The following is a 26,145-nucleotide window of genomic DNA, read 5'->3' as shown; positions in this document are numbered from 1 at the left end:
CTATCCATCCATCTAGCTAGCTACGTATCCATCTATCTAAATATAACTCCCAGACCAAGGTACACATGGGCCACATTTATTTCAAAATTTATATGAATTTATGTCCTTATTCTTTTGTTTTTTTTTTTCATTTTAATGCAATTTGCTTCATTTCACTTTTTCAAGTTTTTTTCGTTTTTATTTTTTTAATTTTTTCACTTCTTACAATTTAAATAATTGTTTTTTTCCCCCCTGAAATGAATCCTTCAATTAATTCATCCATCTAGTTCAAAATTTATATCATTTTTTCTTGCCCATCGAAAAAGGCGTACGGGCCACATTAATACTACAATTGATGTCAAATGGGGGATGCAAAATATTGTCCTTTGGGCCTTTATTGACCCCGCAGATTTGAGACCACTGTCCTCTATAAATGTAATAAAAAATATTTGTTAAAAATATCATAATTTGTGCATAAAAGGGTTAATTCATTTTTGCAGCTTTTATTTTTTTCACTTTGTAGTCTGTAAAACCCAGTGTTCCTGAATGCAGCGTTGGTTTGGAAGCGATGGAAGGGAGTGCTGACTCAACTGTATTTTGATTAGATTTTTTTTCTTTCATGTAACGTTACCACCTGAAGGCAGCTAGAGAGTGCAAATCAATCAGATGATAATCGAGCTCTGTGATTGGATGATTTTTAATTGGCCGCCGCCCACCTGAGACGCTCACCTCGTGAACTTCTTGGGTTCTGTGGGAGGGGTCGGCGGCGGGGGAAGAGGTTTGTTGGCGTTGAGCTCGAGGTGGTGGAGAAGGAGAGGGGAGTGGGAAAGGGGTTCGAGGCGGCCGGGCTGGGCCGGGGGCGGCGGCGGAGGGGGCGGCGGCGGCGGCTGCGGGCCACCCCCGGGGCCCACCGGGCCCGAGCCGGCTGCCTCCAGACCCCTGAGACCGGCGGAGCTGCCGAATCTGCTCGCCGCCGCTTTCTCATTCTTTCGCTTTTGCTACACAGAGAGAAAGGAGGGGGGGAGCACGGGGGGAGACAAGGGGATTCAAAGCAAAAAATCAGGGTGAAAAAAATAATGAGGTCAAGAAAAAGGGAAAATGAGGAAAGCTCCCAAGAGACAAAAGCTAAAGTGGGCTCCCGCTTGGCTTCCGACATCCAAATGGCTTGGAAAGCAAAGTGAGACGGTCGGTAAGGACGCACGGGACGCAAAGAAAAGACAAAAAACAACAGATACACTTCAATGGTGAGCATGCGGTGGGAGAATGACGCAACCCCGACCCCTGAAAATCGCTAGTAGGGATTTTTAATTTTGGAGCTGGAAACGTATTTAAGAGTAAAAGAAAGGACCGCAAAAAAAGAGAGCAAGTTTAAAAAGTCCAGTCAAGTACTAAAAATAAAAAGTCATCATAAAAAGTTAAGTACATGTTGAATGTAATTAAAAGTCTTTACTGTAAAGGAAAATAAAATAATTGTAATAATAAAGTGTTACTTTATAAAAAAATAAATACTGAAAATTAAATTAAAAACCTGAAAATTAAAACCTTAAATATTTTAAATGTAAGAGTACTTCTAGTAAAAACCATAAAAAAGTAACCATAGTAAAAGTCTAATCTAAAGGATATTACATTAAAATGTATCAAAGTAAAATTTAAGCAGTACAAGTAGATAACTGTAAAAGTCTTCAACATACAGTAAAATATCAAAAAGTAGTACATTATTAAAACACGTGTATTATTATGTTAAAAATAGTTTATAACATTTTTATAAAGTATATATGTATTAAAAGTAGAACATATTCATAGAAAAGTGAAAATTGAAAACCTTGTAAGTTTTCCTAAAATATATTTTTTAATTCATGAAAACCCTAAGAAGAGTGAAAACAAAGGGGGGAAAAAATACTAAAATGTACTTAAAAAAGCTAAATATTATTCAAACAAAATTTAAAATATATTTAGAAAACTAAATTACAGGCACATCTCAAGTACAGTGTTAGAAGTGAATGCAAAAATGTTTGCGATGAGATGGCACGGCGCTCGGCGGCGTGCGTTTTCTCTTACCTTAATGAGCGGGTTGATGACGCCGACGTTAGGGCTGGCGTTGAACACTTTGTTGAAGTTGCTCTCTCGGTTGACCAGCTCCAGCTGGTAGAACTTCTTGTCATCCTGGAGTGGCGGGAAGGAAACGGCTCAGCTTTTACACCAGAAGGCGGGCAAACTATTCCACAAAAGCCCGCAGTGAATGCAGGTATCTTTTCCAACCCATCAAGGGGCCATTTACATGGCAACTCTCCGAGAAGACGAAAAATTTCATGTTTGCATTTATATGGGCCCGTCTCCATTCGAACAATGTCGCAAATCCGCATGAAAACGATGTAGTATTCATGCCAGGCCCTAGGGGGCAGTGCAGATTTACAAGGTGACAGCAAATGATGCACTTTGACCCCAGCAAAGTTCCTCAGCCTGGAAAAAAATCTGCCCGCCCACTCGAAGCGATGGCATTTTTCTTTTGTTCAAAAAGGCACAAAATTGGAAACATTCAACATACTTAATTTAAAAATATTATTAAAACAGTAAATTAAAGTCAACATTCCGCCATATTTGCTGTTTTTAATGTTTAGTTGCACCGCTGCGCACGCCCAATGTGACGTGTACGAGTGCTGACGTTATCGGCGCGGTGTCGCGCCGCGGGAGCCTTTGATATGCATGCGGAGCAAGCACCCCTCAATCCCCCGCAATCGAATTCTTCCACTTTGGAGGCAGGATTCAGAATTTTTCGTCTTCGCCTCTGTCTTCGCCGACACCTTATGCACGTGAGGCCACTCCGCAACAGTCATTGCGTCTTCGTGTCGCAGAGTCGCCATCTAAACTGCCCCCAAGAGGAACACCTTTTTGCCAATCTGGTGTCTTACAATTACAATCAGATGCTTGTTGTTTCTGCACAAACCTCATTGGTTAAACCGTCTGTGCAGGATCGGTTTGAACAAAAACCAGGATTTACAGCAGCCCTTGAGGACCGGATTGCCCACCCGTTTTACACAGATGCCATGACCGATTTACACGTGTAAAGGCATATAGAAGACACACGGTGGCGTCAAGAGCGGCGTCACGTTTTAGGGATTTTTGTCCTTTTTACGCCGATGGGATCACAGCACCACCTGTGGCTTTAACGCTTTACACTCCGCGCTGTACAATCGGGGACGCCGGCGTCCCCTTGATTTCTCTGGGGCATAATGTCTGTTTTAGTCATCATAGTGATGTCATTTTTTGACCAACATAAAGACGAGGAGTAGCTCTTTCATTCAACACCAGATGGCGGCACTCCCACATCATATCTAAAAAGAGCTTTCGCAAGGCGACTGGGAAATCCAGTCGAATTTGGTGCCAGTGGCCGCCATCTTGAATCCACGATGTTTTATATCATGTCTCTGCTGGAATAATCAAATTTTCTCACAATTACATGGACAAAATGGTATCACCACGACAAGACAGGGGTAGAAGAGGTGTAGAACACCATTAAAAGAGCATATAGTCCTTAGCAGGCGAGTAGAAACAGTGAATTATGCAGTCTGAAAACGAGTCCCCAGAAAGAGGGGACAAGCCACAGCACCAATGCAAATAGCCACAACACGAACCCTAATAGCCACGACACGAACCCCAATTGCCACAACACAAGCCCCAATTGCCTGCAACACGAATGCAAATGGTTTACAAAACCAATCCAATGAGCCGTTTGCATTCGTGTTGCGAGCAATCTGCATTCCTGTAGTTAGCCATTTGCATTTGTGTTGTGATCCATTTGCTTTTGTTTTGCGGGAAACTGGGGTTTGTGGTTTGGCAATGTGCATTGGTGCTCTGGCATTTGTGGATCATGTTATGGCATTCTTGCTTTTGTTTGTGAAAAGAGTTTGGACTTTATAGTTCGGCCACTGTACTTTGACGTCCTACGTGGAGCCCCCCCCCCCCCCCCCCCCCCCCCGGTGGCATAAAATGTCATTGCATATAATTGACTTTCCAATATACATGAAAAAAGTTAAGACTATGCCGGTAAAATGTTGTCTACAAAAATGAATGAAATGAATGGATTCTTTTTTTTTTTTTTTTTTTTAAATAATGGGTCAAATTTGTTTTTCAAACATCAAGCTAGCTACGTACCAACCTGTCCATCTAGCTAGCTAGCTAGCGATGTACGTAGCTATCCATCTAGCTAAGTAGCCAGCGACGTACGCTGCAATCCATCTAGCTAAGTAGCTAGCTACATACGTCGCTATCCATCTAGCTAAGTAGCTAGCTACATACGTCATTATCCATCTAGCTAAGTAGCTAGCTACATACGTCGCTATCCAATATATCAATTTTAGAAATTAAGACTATGCCGGTAAAATGTTGTCTACAAAAGTTGTAAAGCAATAAAACAAACAACAAAAATGAATTACATGAACGGATTTTTTTTTTAATGGGTCAAAATTATTTTTCAAACATCTAGCTAGCTACGTACCTACCTATCCATCTAGATAGCTAGCTAGCGACGTACGTAGCTATCCATCTAGCTAAGTAACTAGCGACGTACGTAGCTATCCATCTAGCTAAGTAGCTAGCGACGTACGTAGCTATCCATCTAGCTAAGTAGCTAGCTACATACGTCGCTATCCAATATATGAATTTTAAAAAGTAAGACTATGCCGGTAAAATGTTGTCTACAAAAGTTGTAAAGCAATAAAACAACAAAAATGAATGAAATGAACATATATATATATATTTTTTTTATAATGGGTCAAAATTATTTTTCAAACATCTAGCTAGCTATGTACCTACCTATCCATCTAGCTAGCTAGCTAGAGACCTACGTAGCTATCCATCTAGCTAAGTAACTAGCGACGTACGTAGCTATCCATCTTGCTAAGTAGCTAGCTACATACGTCTCTATCCAATAGATGAATTTTAAAAATTAAGACTATGCCGGTAAAATGTTGTCTACAAAAGTTGTAAAGCAATAAAACAACAAAAATGAATGAAATTAACAGAATTTTTTTTTTTTTTTTATATTGGGTCAAAATTATTTTTCAAACATCTAGCTAGCTATGTACCTACCTATCCATCTAGCTAGCTAGCTGGAGACCTACATAGCTATCCATCGAGCTGAGTAACTAGCGGCGTATGTGACTATCCATCGAGCTAAGTAGCTAGCTACATACGTCTCTATCCAATATATGAATTTTAAAAATCAAGACTATGCCGGTAAAATGTTGTCTACAAAAGTTGTAAAGCAATAAAACAACAAAAATGAATGAAATGAACAGATTTTTTTTTCTTATAATGGGTCAAAATTATTTTTCAAACATCTAGCTCGCTACGTACCTACCTATCCATCTAGCTAGCTAGCTAGCGACGTACGTAGCTATCCATCTAGCTAAGTAGCCAGCTATCTAATATATGAATTTTAAAAATCAAGACTATGCTGGTAAAATGTTGTCTACAAAAGTTGTAAAGCAATAAAACAAACAACTAAAATGAATGAAATGAACGGATTAAAAAAATTTTTTTTTACAATGGGTCAACATTTTTTTAAACAGATGATGTGACTACCACCTGAGAGACGGTCATTTGCTTTGCTTAGCCCCAAAAAAACAAACCTAAGCTTTCAAAAAGCAACAACAACTACTGAGCGAAAACCAAGGATTGAAGATATAGACCATGAAACGCCGCAGAGCACCGCCAACATGGTGAGCGGAGTTTCAGTGTGCTCCACTAAAGACGTTAACCCTCAAAAATGTATGTACAAGCATGGGCTAAGCTAATATCTGAGCATTTATCTTGTAAGTTAATTTTATTGCTGACACTGCGTTTGGGGGTCATCAACATTTTTGCTCCCCCTTGCCACAAAAGTCAAACTCCGCCGATGTTTGACGTGCAAGTGATAATCTTTCAAATTGTTTTTCCTGGACTTACCACCAGCTTTTTGACCAGCGACTCCCTCTCGGACACCATGTCTTTCAGCTCGGCGATCATCTGCAGATCCTCGGGTCGACTTTCCCTGTTCTTGAACTTCTCCTCGGTGCCTTCGAGCCTGTTGCATGAAAAAAAAAAAATTAAAAGAAGGAACGACTAAGACAGCTTTTCTGTGAATCTCAAGTTTGTAAACAAGGTTAACTGCATTTTTTGTCATCATTTCATTACCTCCGAAACCATATATCGAATTAGTTTTGTAATAATTGTTATCTAACGGTTGATGACACTTGAAAAACTGGCATTTAATACGTTTGCCATTTAAATGTCACTCGCACAGAAAAAGATGCCAAAATCACCATAGTGGCCTTTTTAAATTCATATAAATTATTTCAGGTTGAAACCCCTCATCAGCTCCAGTGTGGCCACTTATAAGCAAAATGAAAATGTCTCGCTTATGAAGGAGTATGAGGGGAAGGACACGTACAGAATTTGCAGTGCAGAGATCTTGTCCTTGAGGACCTCCTGCGCCTTGTTGAAGTCGGCCAGCATGTTATGCGTCTCCCTGCTGTGTACGGCGTTCAGCTCGGACACGTCGCGCTCATGGCGTTTTTGCAGCTCCTGCTCGTGAGCCCTACACACAAACACATAAAAATACAAAAGCATGACTATTTTCAAATGAATTAAATTCAGATTAATTTTAAATAATTTGATTTTACACTTTTTTTTATTTTTTATAATAAATAAAAACTACTCTACTACGAATAGAAAATACTAAGAAAAAAGCTTGGAATCAAATTTTACTGCTTCGAGGATTCGTTTAATTAGAGTGCCATTGTAATGGTTTGTTTTGAAAGTGTCTGCATATGTTATTTTGATTTGTGTGGATACACTCCCCTCTAGTGGCAACAGGGAATATGCCATAACACATCTAACATGGCCGAGTACAACTGCTCCCTGTTAAGACCAACAAAATAATGTTTTTGTTTGAGCTAAAGTTTGTTTAAGTATGGGCTTGAACGATTTGTTAAGAGCTTTGTAAAAAAAAAAAAAAAAAAAAGCTAGCATTTTATAGCATTTAAGCTAGCCAACTGTTCTTTTGTTGTACTTAGGTCCTCATTTATTTTTCTATACCATTTCAGCCTAAACTATTTTTATTAGTGTATTTTATTTAATTTTTTCATGAAAGTGTAATTCTGCGTAGTTTGAAGAAAAAATCAGGAATTTTATTTTGTATTCTTTTGTAAGTGCAATCTTAGCAAGCCAAGATAAATATTTTTGCAAGCATAAACAATTGTTTCCTTCCTTTTACATCTCCGAAAATTTATACCGCTAGGCAGTAATCCGATTACTCGATTATTTGAACTAATCAATAAATAGTAGGGCTGTCAAACGATTAAAAATTTTAATTGAGTTAATTACAGCTTAAAAATTAATTAATCGTAATTAATCGCAATTCAAACCACCTATAAAATATGCCATATTTTTCTGTAAATTATTGTTGGAATGGAAAGATAAGACAGAAGATGGATATATACATTCAACATACGGAACATAAGTACTGTATTTGTTTATTCTAACAATAAATCAACAAGATGGCATTAACATTATTAACATTCTGTTAAAGGAATCCATGGATAGAAAGACTTGTAGTTCTTAAAAGATAAATGTTAGTACAAGTTATAGAATTTTTTTTTAAACCCCTCTTAATGTTTTCGTTTTAGTAAAATTTTCAATCAACAAATAAACTAGTAGGTCGCCATTGTTGATGTCAATAATTACACAATGCTCATGGGTGCTTAAGCCCATAAAAATCAGTCGCAACCAAGCGCCAGCAGAGGGCGACACAACTCCAAAAACATTGCACATGGACACTTGTACATTGCACTGTGCTGTCATTTTAATCTGTTTGAGCGGGGCATGTGCGTTAATTGCGTCAAATATTTTAACGCGATTTATTTAAAAAATGAATTACCGCCGGTTAACGCGATAATTATGACAGCCCTAATAAATAGATTAATCGATTACTTAAATAATCGATAACGGCAGCACTAATTCTCTGACTGATGAAGTCACTTAAAGTAGTTGTGAAAGTCTTCTTCGTTTATCGATTCATGTCTGTATTATACTGCCCCCTGGCTAATTCGGACACATCAAAGGTTTAATTCTTTGTTTTTTGTATACTTCCCATCAAATAATATATTGTTAAAATCTCACCCGATTAATTTCGATTAAAATGACTCACTATCACCCAGCCTTACTTATAAAATGTCAGATTAGATAAATTTGAGATACTAGTGTTTCGAAGTACGGACAAGTTTGGCCACGTAATGTCTTATATCTCAAGGAACTAATACCAGAAATGACTTAATTAATTAATAATCGACAACTATCTTGATGTGATTTACTGAATATGTGATCCCCTTAGTCGGCCAGTCGCTAAATTAATCTGTATTTAGTAAGGGTGTAACGGTACATGTATTTGTATTGAACCGTTTTGGTACGGGGTGCTCGGTTCGGAAGCGTACCGAACGAGTTTGTGACGTAATGTAACCCTTACTTTTCGAGGCTGTGAGTTGATCGGGTTACAGTTTCTTTGGGTAGATTATATGTACTCCGTCTTCTCTACTATAATGGTGCGAGAACGCGGCCGCCGCGAGAACGCAGTGAAACGCGGGTGTTAAAGTCAATCAGCCAATGCACACCAGTCGCAGTGCGGCCGCTTGTTCGATGCGTCCCAGAAGCGGCTCAATACGACGCATGCGAAAAGAACGGCAGAGTTTATTATTTGACGCGAGACGCGGCCCTCCTGCGTCAATACTACTAGCTAGGATCGGGCAGACCGGTGTTGCGCCGAAAAATAGCCGCCCCGTGTGAAATGTCCCCCCTGACGGAACCGCCAACACGTCACTCGTACAAACAGCTTTTTCTTACCAATCGATGGACACGGAAACGACTTTTTTTTTACCGTGAATATGTATTATTTTCCTCTGCTTGAACTAATAAATATTGTATTGTGAATATGTATTATTTTGCTCTGCTTGAACTAATAAACGTCATACCTGTGTGATTGTCATCGGGATATGGTCATGAAAACCTGTAGACTAATACATTTCTGTTCAAAGATGGTTATGTGGCCCAGTCCGCGATTTGTTACCAAAATACATCACTAGTATTTTGTGTAATTTATTTATTTAAAACTGATTTTACAGTCGTAAATCCATTACTGTAATGCGTCCATGAAAACATTTGACGTTTTCACCTCAATAAAGCCTCATAAATAAGCGCTCCCGTCAGGGGGGACATTTCACGAGGGGTGGGGGGTGGGGACGACATTTTTCGGCACAACACCGGAAGTCACTCGTGTAAAAATACGGTGGATCCGGTCGATTTTCAAACTAATATGCAATCGTAACCAACTTTTTGAGTCCATCAGATCTCTTGAGTGGTAGATCGGGGCACGGATGACTTGTCTTTGTTGATTTACTGCTGTCTTCTCTGCTATAATAATAACCAACACGGCCCCGTGTTCAATACAAAACCCTCCTACCACAACAAAACAAGTAGGAACTAATATTCACATCGGGACTAAAGTTATACAACATAAAATATACAATATAAATGAATACAACATGACATTTGTAAAATATAAACACATAATAAAATAAATAATAGCCCATTTAAATAAAATAAATTGAAATGAGCTAAAACACCTGTCATTAAATAATAATACACAGATCCTGCTTACACAATTTATTGATTTCTATGTGCCGCTTTAACTTGAGAAAATCCACCAATAAAGCTTTTGAAAACCGTTCATAAGAAAAAAAAAAAAAGATTCATTGAGGCATTTCATTTGTAAAATGCATGTTAAAATCTTTGTCATTGGGATTGCTTTTCTCTTTCGCGCAGGACTTCTTTTTTCTTCTTTCTTTCAGAAAGAAAGCTTACCAATACACGGGGTCTGAAAGGCAAATTGTTGTTGGATTATCTTTAAATACCCGCTACTTTTTTAGCCGAATTCTAGCTTTGTATTGGCTAATGTTCCTATTGTTGAAAGCACAAAAGTGTGTAATAAACAACTAGCACATTTATATTTTCCATTTTGTTTTCTTACTGTACCGAAAATGAACCGAACCGTGACCTCAAAACTGAGGTACGTACCGAAACGAGATTTTTGTGTACCATTACACCCCTTGAATTTAGCCAACTATCACAATAACTGTTTGTGGCAGAAACAGTATTAAATATTAGTTTTGTAACAATTCAAATCTCCTATCAAACCATTCATGCCATTGACGCCGATGGACGTCAAAACGGAATCGCCGTCAACTGATACCTTGCATCGTTATCTACAACCGACACATCTGCCCCCCAAAAATTGTGATATAAATTCCTCCAAATATTATCGCTCTCTTATGAACACAACCCTTGTCCTCATCTCCTCACTGCATTCATTCATTTATTTCATTATTTCCTATTTTTAGTTCTCTGACCGCCATTCTCACACACACATGCACACACAACCACAGCTGTTACATAATGGACTCATGCTGTGTGCGCACACACATTTTAATGAGCAGCGAAATCAACGAAGAATTCCCAACACGCTCAAGAAATGAAGATTCTAGTTTTTTATACGAGCTTTCATATGTGTGAATGTTTTGGCGACCGAATATTACATTTGAATGCAACGAGAGCCTGTTGAAGCAAAAAATATATGGCGGAAAACACTTAGGTGACTTGAAGTTCCGCTCTGAGACCCCCAAAATTGTCCTATTTGCATGTGTGTACATCATTGGAAAGGTTAAAATCTCAATTTTCTGGGGGGAGAAAAATTTTGAACAGGAGGGCATTTAAAAAAATATACATTTTCTAAATAGCAAAACCCTAACTGGAGGTGAGAGCACGCGAGAGCAGAATTAAAGACGCCATGATTTTAACGAGATATTATCATATACTTACCTTGTTTGGATCCAAAAACTCCATATAACATGTATCATTGAGTGTCAAGACACAGATGTGAATGGCCACAGCTGGATTTTTTCGGGCTTTTATGGGTGAAACATGGTAATATAACAAGGGTCGCGATGCAGAAATCGCAGACATCAAGGAGTAATGGAGATTTTCATTTTCATATACAGTGGGGCAAATAAGTATTTAGTCAACCTCTAATTGTGCAAGTTCTCCCACTTAAAAATATTAAAGAGGCCAGTAATTGTCAACATGGGTAAACCTCAACCATGAGAGACAGAATGTGGAAAAAAAACTGAAAATCACATTGTTTGATTTTTAAAGAATTTATTTGCAAATCATGGTGGAAAATAAGTATTTGGTCAATACCAAAAGTTCATCTCAATACTTTGTTATGTACCCATTGTTGGCAATAACGGAGGCCAAATGTTTTCTGTAACTCTTCACAAGCTTTTCACACACTGTTGCTGGTATTTTGGCCCATTCCTCCATTTGTTTTTGTTTGTTTATTGGTATATTTAGCCGTTTTTTGTTGGAATATGCGTTTGAAACATTTGATAAGAGGATTGTAAAAAAAAAAAAAAAAAAAAAAGAAAAAAGAAAAGAAAATTAGCATTTTATAGCATTTAAGCTAGCGGACTTTGTTATGGAAGTTAGCCAATTGTTCTTTTGTTGTATTTACATCCTCATTTATTTTATTTATTTATTTATTTTTACACAGTTTGAGGCTCAGCTCAGTATTTTAATTTTCTATGTTCCTTATCAGATTACTCGATTATTTGAACTTACTTTTAAAAGCAAAAAAAATAAAAAAATAAAAATCCTTAGTAGGAAAAAAAATCCTTTTTTCTGGTTGAGCTTTTTTGAGAAAATAGTGATTTAATACACAAGATGGTAAAATGTAGCTTTTTGTGACAAATATACTGTATGAGAAAATCTAATATAGTGTACGGTAGTTAAGAGAGTCAATTGTTTGGTGCATAAAAACGTTTTTGAGGCGGATTTTAACATTTTTTTTTTTTAAACAAAAACTAGCAAAAGATCTGCTTTTAAAATTTCATGTTGTTTTGAAGCCAAAAGTTCATCTACAAAATAAATCCCACTTACATGGAAACCTTAAAAGAGACATTTTTGTTGGGAAAAACAATACATTATCTCACTTTCCTCAGCCAAAATGTGATAAAACCTCAGAGCGAAAAGTTGTGCAGTGATTATAAATGCACAACATGTAATTCCCCTTTGTTTTATGTTGCGCTTGATTGTAAACCTTAAGCGAGAGTGACATGACACCAAGTTTTGCGTGTAAGTCAAAACACAAAATCAGCCGAGCGACAGTTGAACGCGATGGCTTGTTGTTCCTCGGCAAATTTGTACCTGATCTGTTGGTTGGCCTCGCTGCGAATCTTGAGCACCTCTTTGCCTTTGAGCTCCAGCTCCTTGGTCAGGCTGCTGATGTTCTCGTTGAGCGTGTGGATTTGATGGTCCAGCTGTGCGATGTGCTTCTTCCTGCGCGTCACCTCCTCCTGCAGCTCGGAGGTGCGACCCAGCAGCTCGCGCTCCTGATGGGAAAAGTAAGTTTAAGGTGGTCAGGGATGGAAAAACGGCGGTTTAGCCAATCACAAGCCATGATAAAATCATAGAAAGCGTGTACGATAGCAAATGACAATCATCACTCATCTGGTTGGTTTAAATTCTAAATATAATTATAATGATGAACATACTTTACTTTATACTGACTAATAAAGTAGCAATAATGAATAACAATAATCAAATAAAATATAAGAAAGGCATTCTGTAATATGAATATTCGAAAAGGAGTGAGAAGTATAACTTGACAGTAAGTATATATTAGGGCTGTCAAAATTATCGCGTTAACGGGCGGTAATTAATTTTTTTTAATTAATCACGTTAAAATATTTGACACAATTAACGCACATGCCCCGCTCAAACAGATTGAAATGCCAGCACAATGCAATGCCAACTTGTTACTTGTGTTTTTTGGAGTTTTGTCGCCCTCTGCTGGCGCTTGGGTGCGACTGATTTTATGGGCTTAAGCACCCATGAGCATTGTGTCATTATTGACATCAACAATGGCGGGCTACTAGTTTTAAGATCTACAAGTCTTTCTATCCATGGATCACTTTAACAGAATGTTAATAATGTTAATGCCATCTTGTTGATCTATTGTTATAATAAACAAATACAGTACTTATGTACCGTATGTTGAATGTATATATCCATCTTGTGTCTTATCTTTCCATTCCAACAATAATTTACAGAAAAATAGGGCATATTTTATAGATGGTTTGATATGCCATTAATTACGATTATTTTTAAGCTGTGATTAAATCGATTAAAAATTTTAATCGTTTGACAGCCCTATTACATATATTTTTAAACGAATTATCTTTTGAGAATATGATAAAAAAAATGAAACAACAAAATATATAAAATAACAACAGAATGCAAAAGAATATAAAAATAAAAACTTTTAAAAACTTTTTTCAAGTGTTGAGGTGTTGGTTCTTGTTTTTTTTTTTTTTAATCCTTTTTTTAAAATTAGACGTATTTTTAATCAAAAAATAATAAAAGAGATAAAAATTCCTAATACTGAATATTATTGAAATTGAATTATATATTATTGGCTATTATTGAATATTGAATACTATTATATGCAAGGCAAATCAAAATGACCAGAATTTTCGAGTGACGCAGGGAATTTTTCAAATGACCCTCAAAAATTTTCCGTTCGCCTGTAAACGCGGGTAAAAAAAAAAAAAATGTATCTCGTCCATACAATTTTTGACCAAATCCCATAATTTACACATCAAAAATTCCAGGACGGTAAAAGGCATAAAGTTGCATACAAAATTTGCCAAAAACGTACACTTCCCCCAAAATTTTCAAAAAACTGTTCCATTCATTTTTAATGGGATGCCATTGACAGCCATGTATGTCCAAATTTCCCATTCATTTTCATTGGCAGGAAATTATAGGTCCTTGTGATTTTTGACAATTTACCATGACAGCCCATTGACATTCGACTGACACCCAAGTAAGTCGATGCCATTGACAGCCATGCACGTCCATGCCATTGACTGTCATGTACAGCCAAATTTCCCATTAATTTTCAATGGCAGGAAAACATAGGTCCTTGTGATTTTTTTACCATTAACCATGACAGCCCATTGACATTCAACTGACGCCCAAGTAAGTTGATGCCATTGGCAGCCATGTACGTCCATGCCATGGACAGCCATATACGTCCAAATTTCCTATTCATTTTTAATGGAAGGAAAACAGGTCCTTGTGATTTTTGACCATTTACCATGACAGCCCATTGACGTTCAACTGGCGCCCAAGTAATTCAATGCCATTGACAGCCTTGCACGTCTATGCCATTGACGGCTATGTACGTCCAATTTTCTTATTAATTTTCAATGGCAGGAAAAAATAGGTCCTTGTGACTTTTGACGATTTACTATGACAGCCCATTGACATTCAACTGACACCCAAGTAAGTCGATGCCATTGACAGCCATGCACGTCCATGCCATTGACGGACATGTACAGCTAAATTTCCCATTAATTTTCATGGCAGGAAAACATAGGTCCTTGTGATTTTTTTACCATTTACCATGACAGCCCATTGACATTCAACTGACGCCCAAGTAAGTTGCTGCCATTGACAGCCATGCACGTCCATGCCATTTACAGTTATATACGTCCAAATTTCCTATTCATTTTCAATGGCAGAAAAAACATAGGTCCTTGTGATTTTTGACCATTTACAATGACAGCCCATTGACATTCAACTGGTGTCCAAGAAAGTGGATGCCAATGACGGCCATGTACGTCCAAATTTCCCATTCATTTTCAATGGCAGGAAAACATAGGTCCTTGTGATTTTTGCAGCCATGCACGTCCATGCCATTGACGGCCATGTAAGTTCAAATTTCCCTCGTCATTTTCAAAGGCAGAAAAATCTGTGTGGATGTGATTTTTGACCAAAAACTTATCATGACAGCCCACTGACACTTAACTGATGCCCAAGTAAGTTGATGCAATTGACAGCCATACAACAGGACATGTCCCCGAAACGTCCCCAAATCAACAGGAAGTGACCTGATAGATCCGTATCTACAACATCAAAGCCCAATCGTAATTTCTCCAGAAATTAGTTTCTAGTTTGTGAATAAAATTAAAATATGCAGTTAAAATATTTGAATATAATGATAAAATAATAGTTAATGTTAGATTCTTTGTTTATAAAATCTTTCAATATTATTATTTACATATAAATATATGTATAGTTCCTTATTTCATGAATTGTAATTGTATATTTTGTCAAATATTACATAAAAAACTGGAAATAAAATGTCAAATGTTGTGTCGAAATAGTTTATTTTACCTTTAGTTTTCGTCTATGATATAAAAATAAATACTTTTCCAATTATCCACTTTTTAAAATGCATATTAAAAGTAGATAGTTATTATTTTGTTCATATCTATGTTAATTTCAGTTATTTTCAAGTTATTTTGCTCAATTGTTCAATATAGTAAAAAATTTAAAACGTAATCTTTTGCAATAAATACATTGAACAACTGTTTAAAACAAATCGCTTTTTCTTCCAGTATTTCATGATTGAAAGTATGCATTCATAAAAGCATAAATTCAAATTATGTAAAAATGAAAAAACCTTTGATACTTCTAGTGCTTCTAAAAATAAAAATGGTGCTAACAATCGCTCAGTCTTCATTTTCCATGGTGATTGTTTCCTTGCGACTTGTTTCCAATGTAATCAAAGATGCTAATTAGAAGTTCCCTTTTGCGCGCAGATGCGTTGCCAGATGACACATCTGCTCACTGTATTGAAACCACTTTGGCTTTTCTTCCCTTTCCGACCCACAAAACATTAATGAGCTCATTTCCTCTGCTCTTCTTCACTCCAACTATTTCCACCCTCAATTTTTTTTTTTTACATCTTTAAAAATAAGAAAAAGGCTTCAATTATTAATCCAATGAGGACATTAGCCAAGTGAAACAGAGGACCGTGTCTCACTGTGCTGAAAATAGAACTGAAACTGTCCAATTTATTCGGGTAATTTAACCTCTTGATGCCTGGGTTAACAAATATACATCAAGTTCTATATGTAGTATAATAATAACCTAATAAAAGGAAAATAGAGACACTTTAATTAAAAAAACTAAAAATGAGAAAATCCTAAATTGAAAAGACATCAAAAATATTTTAAAAAATACACAAAATTTAGAAAATGAATTGGAAATAATTTACAATGATGTATTTAAAAAAATAAAATAAAGATTTGAAAAAAGTAACGTGAAATAGAGGAAAATTTTGAATACTAACTGAAAGTAGAAATTTTAAAAGAAAGCATTTTAAAAATGTAAGAAACATTTTGGGGAAAAACAAAAAAATGAAGAGAAATTTATGAATCGTAAAAAAAATAAATGCACATTTTTCAATTTTCATTTTTCTTAAGTTACTTTAATTCATATTTGTTAAAAATATTTCGATGACTTCTCATTTTAGAGTTTTCACATTTTCATTTTCAACTGAATTTTCTACATTAAGACCTGCAAATGCCCTAAAATGAACAGAAACTGACCGGTAAATACCCCGAAAATCGGAAAGAGTGATGAAGGGAATAGTATCTTTTCTCATATTTCATGTTTGACGGTTTGTATTACTCTAGCAAATCCAATACAAAATAAATAGCATTTAAATCATAGTTTAAGAAAAAACAAGCAGAATATATTTGATATTATGAACAGTTGGACTTGAAATAATTAGAATTTGCAGTGCCAAGACAATGGGCGGATAAGGGCAGAACAGATACAGGACGCCTTCTGACCACGGAAGCCCAAAGTGCGCGTCATGCAGCTGACTGAGCAAGATTGACGCTGACAAGCAGGTGATAGGCAAGACCTCCACAAGCCCACGTCAGCACCACCAAATCCCTCTTCTGGACAGTCCAGAAAAAATGGCGGGACATCTTGTCTTGCCACAAGGAACACCTAATACGGAGGAACCCGCGACCAAGAAGTGAACATTCAGCACTCATGTAGCGCTGAGGATAGCAGTAACGCCCATTCCTCCTGTCCAATCCACAACCGACAATAAACCTAAACAACGGCCAAACACACCCTTCTTCGGACCACGGTCCACCTCACAGGAACCTTTAAAAGACTGAATGTTGAACTACTCCTTGTCATTTTTCTTGGAAATCTTTTGTTGACTTGTAATACGTTGACCGTAGATCCAGTTTGCCTCCTCGCCTGGGTCTCTCTGTGTTTTAAGATTGCTGACGACTTGGAATAAATTGTCAACTTGTGTTTCGAAGCATTTTTCCAGCTTTCAAAATGGAGTCAGTGCAAGGGGTTAGGAACTTAAGACTAAGGGGCAGTTTACATGGCGACTCTGCGACACCAAGACGCAATGACTGTGTGGCCTCGCGTTCATATGGCGTTGGCAAAGACGCAAACCTTGGAATCCTGCCTCCAAAGTGGTAGGATTCGATTGCGGGGGCTTGCTCTGCATCCAAATCAATGGAAAGCTCCTGCGCCGATAACATCAGCACTCGCACACGTCACATTGGGCGTGCGCAGCAGTGCTACTAAACTTTAAAAACAGCAAATGGCGGAACGTCAGCTTTAATTTACTGTTTTAATAATATTTTTAATTTAAATATGTTGAATGTTTCAATTTTTGTGCCTTTTGGAGCAAAAGAAAAAGGCCATTGCTTGGAGTTGGCGGGCATGTTGTCTTCCGGGCTGAGGAGGTTGTCGGGGTCATAGTGCATCATTCGCTGTCGAATTGTAAATCTGCACTGCCCCCTAGGGCCTGGCATGAATACTACATCGTTTTGATGCGGAATTGCGACATTGGTTGAATGGAGACGGAACCATATAGATGCAAACAGGAAATTTTTCGTCGTCGAGTTCGGCCTTTTGGCCGGGTTGTCGGACTTCCGCCGGCCCGGGACATTGGAATTGCGCTAGCGCGGTTCCGACAGTTTGGAATTGCGCTAGCGCGGTTCCGACAGTTTGGCTGCCGTGATTCCGGCCGTCTGGCAAAAAGGTCAAACTCCTTCACTGTGAGTGCTCTGGTTTCGAATGAACTTTCATCCCTGTCTTAATGGAATGGGCATTGAACGCTTTCAGCCATTGAGTTAACTGAGACACTATCACGGAGGAAGATTTTGGTAGCAACTTGTTGGCTCCTTTTTTAAACATTGACACCTCTTTAAAACAGTATCTAAATTCTTGGCATGCCCTTATATATCGATAACCTTTTCGGATGCAATGTATCACGATATATCACTATTTCGATATTTTGTCGCACGCTAATTAGCGTAGCAGTCGCGTTAGGCTAATTATTGTATCGTATCGTGTGGTACCCAGACGTTCCCACCCCTACCGAAAATAAGGTCTATCATTTTAAAGTCACTAGGTGAACCATTTCATCGCACCTTTAACACGTTTTTGACAGTGATAGATTTTCAATCCATTTGAAGTGTTCGTCAACTCGTTATAAACTCAATGATAAAAGGGTGATTGGACGCCACATGACTTCAAAGTAAATTCAAGGAGTTAACGACATTCAATACAAGAGCTTCATTAAAACGCATTTAAATAGCAAAGAGCCCCCACGCTGCGATAACAAAAAATGACGCATGTTATTTAAAAGCAGTGCGCTCATTAAAACGAAGCAAAGCGTGCTTGCTTGCATGCAAGCGGGCAGAGAGCCCAGAGGCCAATTTAACACATTTATGCAAACAGCATTTGTCCAATTAGCCACACCAAAACAAACACACACGTTCAAAAAAAAAAAACTTTAAACATGTCGTCGGAAACGTATCGACGGTACCTGGAGGCGGGTTTTCTCCACCGTTTTTTCCAGTTCCTTCTTGGCAGCCGTCACTTCCTGTTGATGGTTTTGTCGCAGGTGCTCGATGGCAGACGCGTGGATGTGGTTCAGCTCCGATCGCAGAGATGCTGAAATGAACCATTGACACATTTGTTGTTGATGTACGCAGTGTAGAAAAGTAAATCAAGAAATTTCATGATGCTATGACACCATAATCGATCGTTACAATACTTGCAGGTATTACAAAGTGTGCCACGATTTGATTTTGAATCGATATAATACAATATTACATCAACATGTAACATGTTAGGTAATTATGTAAACATTTAACACAATATATATACATATGTTATGTAATGTTTACATCTATTTCACTGAACGTACAAGTATCAAAATTAGGCCCGTGGACCAGATTTGGCCCGCCATGTTATTTTGTGTGGCCCTTAAAATTTCAGCGAACATCAAATTTTTTTTAAAGTAAATAAAATTTCCGTAGTCCTTAGGCTGTCATTGAGGAGCATTAAGATTTTTATTTATTTTAATTTCTTTTAGATAACAAAATTTTCCCTTCAAAAAAACATTAAATATGTACATGAAAAAAGACATTTTCTAAAAATGTAAAAAAAAAAGAATAATAAGAAGAATCAAAGAATATTTACTTGATATTTACTTTACTTTTTTGTCTAAAAATACAAAATAAATAAGAATACAAGAACAAGAATATTTACCGTTTTCCTTTTTGAAATTAAAAATGCAAAAAAATGAAAAATAAAACAGTAAAAATTTAAAAAATACATAAAATATGAGAATATTTACTGTATTTTCCCTTTAAATTTAAAAAAAAATATGTATATGGAAAAATAGACTATTATCAAAAAATATTTACTATTTTTTCCATTTTTGCATTTTTTTAGTCTAAAAATACAAAATAAATACATAAAAAAGAATATTTACTGTTTTCATTTTTGAACTAAAAATGTAAAAAAATCAAATGAAAAATAAATCAATAAAAATAAAAAAAATACATAAAACACTGTATTTTTCTTTTTTTTTTTTTTTAAAAAAAATGTATATGGAAAAATAATTTAGAAAAAAATGTATAAAAATAAATAAAAGGAAATAATAACAAATTAAAAAAAATTTTTTTTTAGTCTGAAAAATACAAAATAGAAAATAAAAATATTTATCGTTTTCTCCTTTTTTAATTACATTTTTTTCAACAAAAATCAATAAATAATGAAAAATCAATAAATAATGAAAAATAAATCAATGAAAATTGTAAAAAAATATATCAACCATAAGAATGTTTATGCATTTTTCGTTTTAATTTATATATATATAACTATACAAAAAGGCTTTAAAAAGGGATTTGGAAGAATTCTAGGTCAACAATGCGTCTGAATGATTTGTCAACTATTGATATATTTATCAATCTTTTTGACAGTTATTCGTCGATTAGATTAGTTGCCGATTTATCGATTAAGCGTGACAGCCTCCATTAGCATGCTCTCTGAAGGAAACAAAAAGTTTGATATGGTCCACGTCAAAGATGAGTTTGACACTCCTGTGCAAAAACAACAAAAAATACAAAGCAATTTAGCATTTTTTGGCTGAAAAACATCATCCACTTGATTTAAACCTATTTCTTTAGAACAAAACTACATATCTAAAAGAGGCCGATATTGATCGATATTTTGCGTTCTTCCTGATTTGATAGATAAAATCAGTTTATAATTATGCCCCCGATATAGTGTATAGTTGTCAAGTATCCTTTTCGGTCTAGTAATATTGAAAAAGTTCAAGTGTTTTAACACTTGTGTAAAGTTGTCCGAGGGTATTTCATGAAGGAGTAAAGATACGGTGTTAGAAATACACACCTACACTTTTTGACACATTAATAGCTCTACACTTGGATTTAATACGATAAAGAACACACACACACACTGCAAAGAGGAAGTGGAGTGCGGGATAATAAAGGAGTACGAGCAGTGAGACGGATGGCGGCGTTGTTCTGGTGTCAGGAGCTTGAGCGTGAAGGTTAATGGGGAAACATTCATCAGGGCTGTCACCCTCTGTTGAACACACTTGGCACAATCTGGAAAGTTCCATTTGGGTGGCCGAAGTTTGGGATTGATCAGGGGTGGGGAGAGCTTTTGTGCTGATTTGATTTTTGCGAGTGAATTGAATTCGTTCATTTGCCCCTCCCAGTCAAAATGGATTGAACGTTGATGGAATATATTTACATATAATCACGTGTACTTATACGTATTCATTCATTGCTGTTCTGTTACTGTCTTCAGACTCATTGGCAAAGTGCCTGTACTCCCTTCTGGAAGCATTTCATTAAAAAAATTGATAAGGGGACGTAGGAATGCATTGTTTACATATGCATTAGAAGAATATACGTACTCGACAAAGAAAAACTGACTAAATTTTGGGACTATAAGGCGCCACCCTCCAAATTTGACATGAAAAACGGCATTTTGTTCATAGAAAATCTACACTGAAAAAATTTTACTGCTTGTGAACTGAACTTAATACTCCAAGTAGTAAAATTTACTCAATAAAAGTGAGTGCAAATTGTTACAATGATTTTATCGAGTAAATCCACCAGTTATTTTTTAAGTGTATAGGCTAGGACTATAAGCCGCAACTGTCCTCACTGAATATGGGATATTTATACCAAAAGATATTGACCGGTAACACTTTACTTAACAGCGGCATCATAAAACTGTCATAAGACCAAATGAAACACCATGATTGCTTCAAGAAGTTTTATTTGGCACTCACTGCTACCTTGGGGGAGAGGGTCAACCTCTGCTGCCACCTGCTGTCAATGCGGTTTTCGTCCAACATGCCTCCTAGTATGCATTGCAGCGCTAAAGATGTAAATAACAATCGAAATTCATGTTCTGTTCTAATTATTTCTTCAGTTACTGTTCCAGTTGTTTCATTAATTGATAGTTATGGTATTTAGTAGAGATGTCCCGATCGATCGGGATGCCGATCGATCGGGACATCATCAAAGTATCGGTCATTTTCAAACTATCGGAATCGGCAAAAAAATATCAGACATGCCTTTTTTTTTTTTTAATTGAATCGTTTTCTAATTGTATTTAACGTTACAGACATAATGTGTTACACTCATCCAGAGTAGTTTTGGCTTAAAGTAGGGCTATGAATTTTATTGCGTTAACGGCAGTAATTCATTTTTTTTAATTAATAACGTTGAATAATTAATGCATGCGCTGCACGACCCATTCACGCATTGCAGCGTTCAATCTATAAAGACGCCGTTTTACCTATAGATAGCACTAAAAGGCAGCGTATAATGAGTAGAGAGAATTTTGACAGCCTTTGGAGCCATTTTATATGTGGTTAAAGCCTTACAATACCTCTCTCAGCAATTAAAAATAACGTGGGAGGTAATGTGGGGAAGAAAGGTAGTAGTTGATCATTTTCTTGACACCCTATGTTCCTTCCCAACGCAGAGAAGATATATCAATTGGTGCCCCTACGCACAGTTATGGTTGCACTTCCCATCATGCATTTGGGCAGAAGTTAAATGGCTGCAGTATCATTTACTGAAAGCTCAACAAATACACTAGATGGCAATATTTAGTCACAATATACAAAGTCACATTTATCCTTTAAGAATTACAAGTCTTTCTATCCGTGGATCCCTCTAACAGAAAGAATGTTAATAATTTAAGTGCCATCTTGAGGATTTATTGTCATAATAAACAAATACAGTACTTATGTACTGTATGTTGAATGTATATATTCGTCCGAGTTTTATTCATTTTTTTCTTAATACATTGCCGAAATGTATATGATCGGGAAAAATTATCGGGAATGATTGGAACTGAATCGAAAGCAAAAAAAAAAACAAAAAACAATCGGATCGGGAAATATCGTGATCGGCAGATACTCAAACTAAAACGATCGGGAGCAAAAAAACATGATCGGAACAACCCTAGTATTTAGTTACACTTTATTTGACAGTGGCACTATAAGACTGTCATAAGTCCATCATCTTGACATGACACTGCCATGAGCATTAAAGAATGCTGATGACAGATGTGATTTTGTGTCATCCTCCAGCAAATTATCTCACTTTTGAATGGATGTAAAGTATTATGTCATAATTATGGAGGTCTTATGAAGCCACCGTCAAATAAAGAGTGATCTATTAACCCAAATAAATCAACAAATATACTGCAGTGGACTATAAGCCGCAGTTCTTCAAAATTAGGGGAAAAAGTAGCAGCTTATTGTCCGAAAATTATGGTAAGCTTCAACCTCGATTACATTGCAATTTTGTTAGTCTCGGTTTTGTCCGTTTTACTATTCACCATTGATTTAATAACTGATTAAATTTTAGATTATTTTATTAATGAATCAGAAAATACATTTCTACCCCAATTTAAAAACAAAGTAATTAAAGGTTCAGTTACTGGTTTGGTGTGTAATGTTTCGTAAAATTGGCAAAACTCAAGTTTTGAGACTCAGATCTCAAAGTTATTCCGTGGCTTCATCAATTTTGTCTCGCTATAGGGAGAGAAGAATGTCGTTACCCAGCATGGCCTTGCCCTCGTCTTCCAACTCAAAGCGCAGCGTCTGCAACTCCTGCTCCGACTGTTGCTTGAGCGTCTCCACGCTGTGCCGGTGGGCTTCCCGCAGTGACTGCAGCTCGGCGTGGTGGTGCTGGCGCAGACGCTCCTCAAGCTCCTGGATAAAGAAAGTTAAATCTCAATGATTTGAGAAAGTCAAAAGGTGGGTTCACGCATGACGGCGTGCAATTCGACACGCGCAGATGAACGAGATGTGCCAGGATTAGCGATCAGGTAGCCTAGAATAGGATGTGAACTAGGGCTGCGGCTATCGATTATTTTAGTAGTCCATTAATCGATGAACTACTGTAATTTCTGGACTATAAGGCACACCTGACTATAAGCTGCCAGCCACCAAATTTGACATGAAAATGGCATTTGTTCATAGATAAGCCGCACTGGACTGTAAGCCGCAGTTGTCCTCATTATATTATGGGATATTTACACCAAAAGATATTAACTGGTAACACTTCATTAGACAATGGCACCATAAGACTGTCATGAGACCAAATAAACCACCATTAAGCTTTGAACCAATTGGCTGCAAAGCCTTATTGTCACTAAAAGCTTCATTTGGCCATCACCGCTTCCTTGGGGTAGACAGTCAACCTCTGCTGCCACCTGCTCTCATCACTGTTCTCATTCAACATTCCTCCTAGCATGCATGGCGGCGCTACAGATGTAAATAACAGTCATGTTCTGTGCTAATTATTTCTTCAGTTACTGTTCCAGTTGTTTCATTAATGGCTAGTTATGGTATTTGGTATCATTTTCTTGGATAGTGGTGCCATAATACTGTCATAAGACAGTCATAATTATTACATGACACTGTCATAAGCATTAATGAATGCTTGGAATAGATGTCGGTTAGTTATCTCACTTTTGAATGGACGTAAAAGATCTGAGCTGGACATAAATGGATTTAGTGACATAATATGCCACGACACATATTGACATCTGTCATAAGCATTCAGTAATGCCCATGATAGTGTCTTGTCATAATTATGATGTTTTTATGACAGTCTTATGATGCTGGTGTCAAATAAAGTGTTACCTATTAACCCAAATAAATCAACAAATAAGCCACACTGGACTATAAACCGCAGGATTCAAAATGAGGGAAAAAAGTAGCGGCTTATAGTCCGAAAATTAGGGTAGTTGGTTTGAATTATCGAGTAATCGGATAAGGAATATAAAAATTAACATACCTGAGCTGAGCGTCAAACGGTATACAAAAATAAATAAAATAGGGCTATCAAAATTATCGCGTTAACGGGCGGTAATTAATTTTTAAAATTAATCACGTTAAAATATTTGACGCAATTAACGCACATGCCCCGCTCAAACAGATTAAAATGACAGTACAGTGTAATGTCCGCTTTTTACTTGTTTTTTTGGTGTTTGGCGCCCTCTACTGGCGCTTGGGTCCAACTGATTTTATGGGTTAGTACCATGAGTGAGCATGGTGTAATTATTGACATCAACAATGGCGAGCTACTTGTTTATTTTTTGATTGAAAATTTTACAAATTTTATTAAAACGAAAACATTAAGAGGGGTTTTAATATAAAATTCCTATAACTTGTACTAACATTTATCTTCTAAGAACTACAAGTCTTTCTATCCATGGATCGCTTTAAGAGAATGTTAATAATGTTGATGCCATCTTGTTGATTTATTGTTATAATAACTAGGGCTGTCAAAATTATCGCGTTAACGGGCGGTAATTAATTTTTTAAATTAATCACGTTCAAATATTTGACACAATTAACGCACATGCCCCGCTCAAACAGATTAAAATGACAGAAAAGTGCAACGTACACTTGTTACTTGTGTTTTTTTGGAGTTTTGACACCCTCTGCTGGCGCTTGGGTGCGACTGATTTTATGGGCTTCAGGACCCATGAGCATTGTGTAATTATTGACATCAACAATGGCGGGCTACTAGTTTATTTTTTCATTGAAAATTTTACAAATTTTATTAAAACGAAAACATTAAGAGGGGTGTTAATATAAAATTTCTATAACTTGTACTAACATTTATCTTTTAAGAACAACAAGTCTTTCTATCCATGGATCGCTTTAACAGAATTTTAATAATGTTAATGCCATCTTGTTGATTTATTGTTTTAATAAACAAATACAGTACTTATATACCGTATATTGAATGTATATATCCGTCTTGTGTCTTATCTTTCCATTCCAACAATAATTTACAGAAAAATATGGCATATTTTATAGATGGTTTGAATTGCTATTAATTACGATTAATTTTTAAGCTGGAATTAACTCGATTGAAAATTTTAATCGTTTGACAGCCCTAAAAATAAACAATTAGCACAGAACATGAATTTTGGTTGTTATGTTATGGCTGCAATGTATACTTGGAGGCATGGGTTTCCTATTAACCCAAATAAATCAACAAATAAACCGCACTGGAATATAAACCGCAGGATTATAAATGGAGGAAAAAAGTAGTGGCTTATAGTCCGAAAATTACGGTATCGATAGCTGCAGCCCTACCAGGAATTGCCCTGAAAACAACAGAAAGTTCCCAAAATCAGGACCCAGAATTGCCCCAAAATCCGACACAATTTCTTAAGAATTTGCATTTTTTTCAAAATTGTTTCTAATTTCACTGACATTGACCTAGATCGATGTCCAATCCAATTGCTGCAGTCCCTTCCAATCCAAATGAATTGAACGTCCATCATCGTCAGTGGTCGTGAATGAGTAAAACAAACTGC

General features: G+C 36.6%; 1 protein-coding gene across 2 annotated transcripts in view; it reads right to left on the bottom strand.

Annotated features, from left to right (window-relative positions):
• The window catches only part of fam184ab (family with sequence similarity 184 member Ab), a 97,058-nt gene that overhangs the window by 9,514 nt on the left and 61,399 nt on the right, over window positions 1-26,145 (bottom strand). The window contains exons 15-21 of one of the 2 annotated variants that reach the window (XM_057823024.1): window positions 23,365-23,518; window positions 18,788-18,915; window positions 12,271-12,455; window positions 6,410-6,556; window positions 5,926-6,043; window positions 2,038-2,142; window positions 709-977 (exon numbers count right to left, since the gene is read on the bottom strand). In XM_057823024.1, the coding sequence (XP_057679007.1) occupies window positions 709-977; window positions 2,038-2,142; window positions 5,926-6,043; window positions 6,410-6,556; window positions 12,271-12,455; window positions 18,788-18,915; window positions 23,365-23,518 (1,106 nt within the window). The remainder of the gene's footprint in view (window positions 1-708; window positions 978-2,037; window positions 2,143-5,925; window positions 6,044-6,409; window positions 6,557-12,270; window positions 12,456-18,787; window positions 18,916-23,364; window positions 23,519-26,145) is intronic. The other variant, XM_057823026.1, reaches the window with a different exon arrangement.

Source organism: Corythoichthys intestinalis, chromosome 19 (assembly GCF_030265065.1).
Source record: "Corythoichthys intestinalis isolate RoL2023-P3 chromosome 19, ASM3026506v1, whole genome shotgun sequence".
NCBI lineage: Eukaryota > Metazoa > Chordata > Actinopteri > Syngnathiformes > Syngnathidae > Corythoichthys > Corythoichthys intestinalis.
Note: the sequence above shows the minus strand (reverse complement) of the source record. Positions and strands in the feature narration are given on the sequence as shown.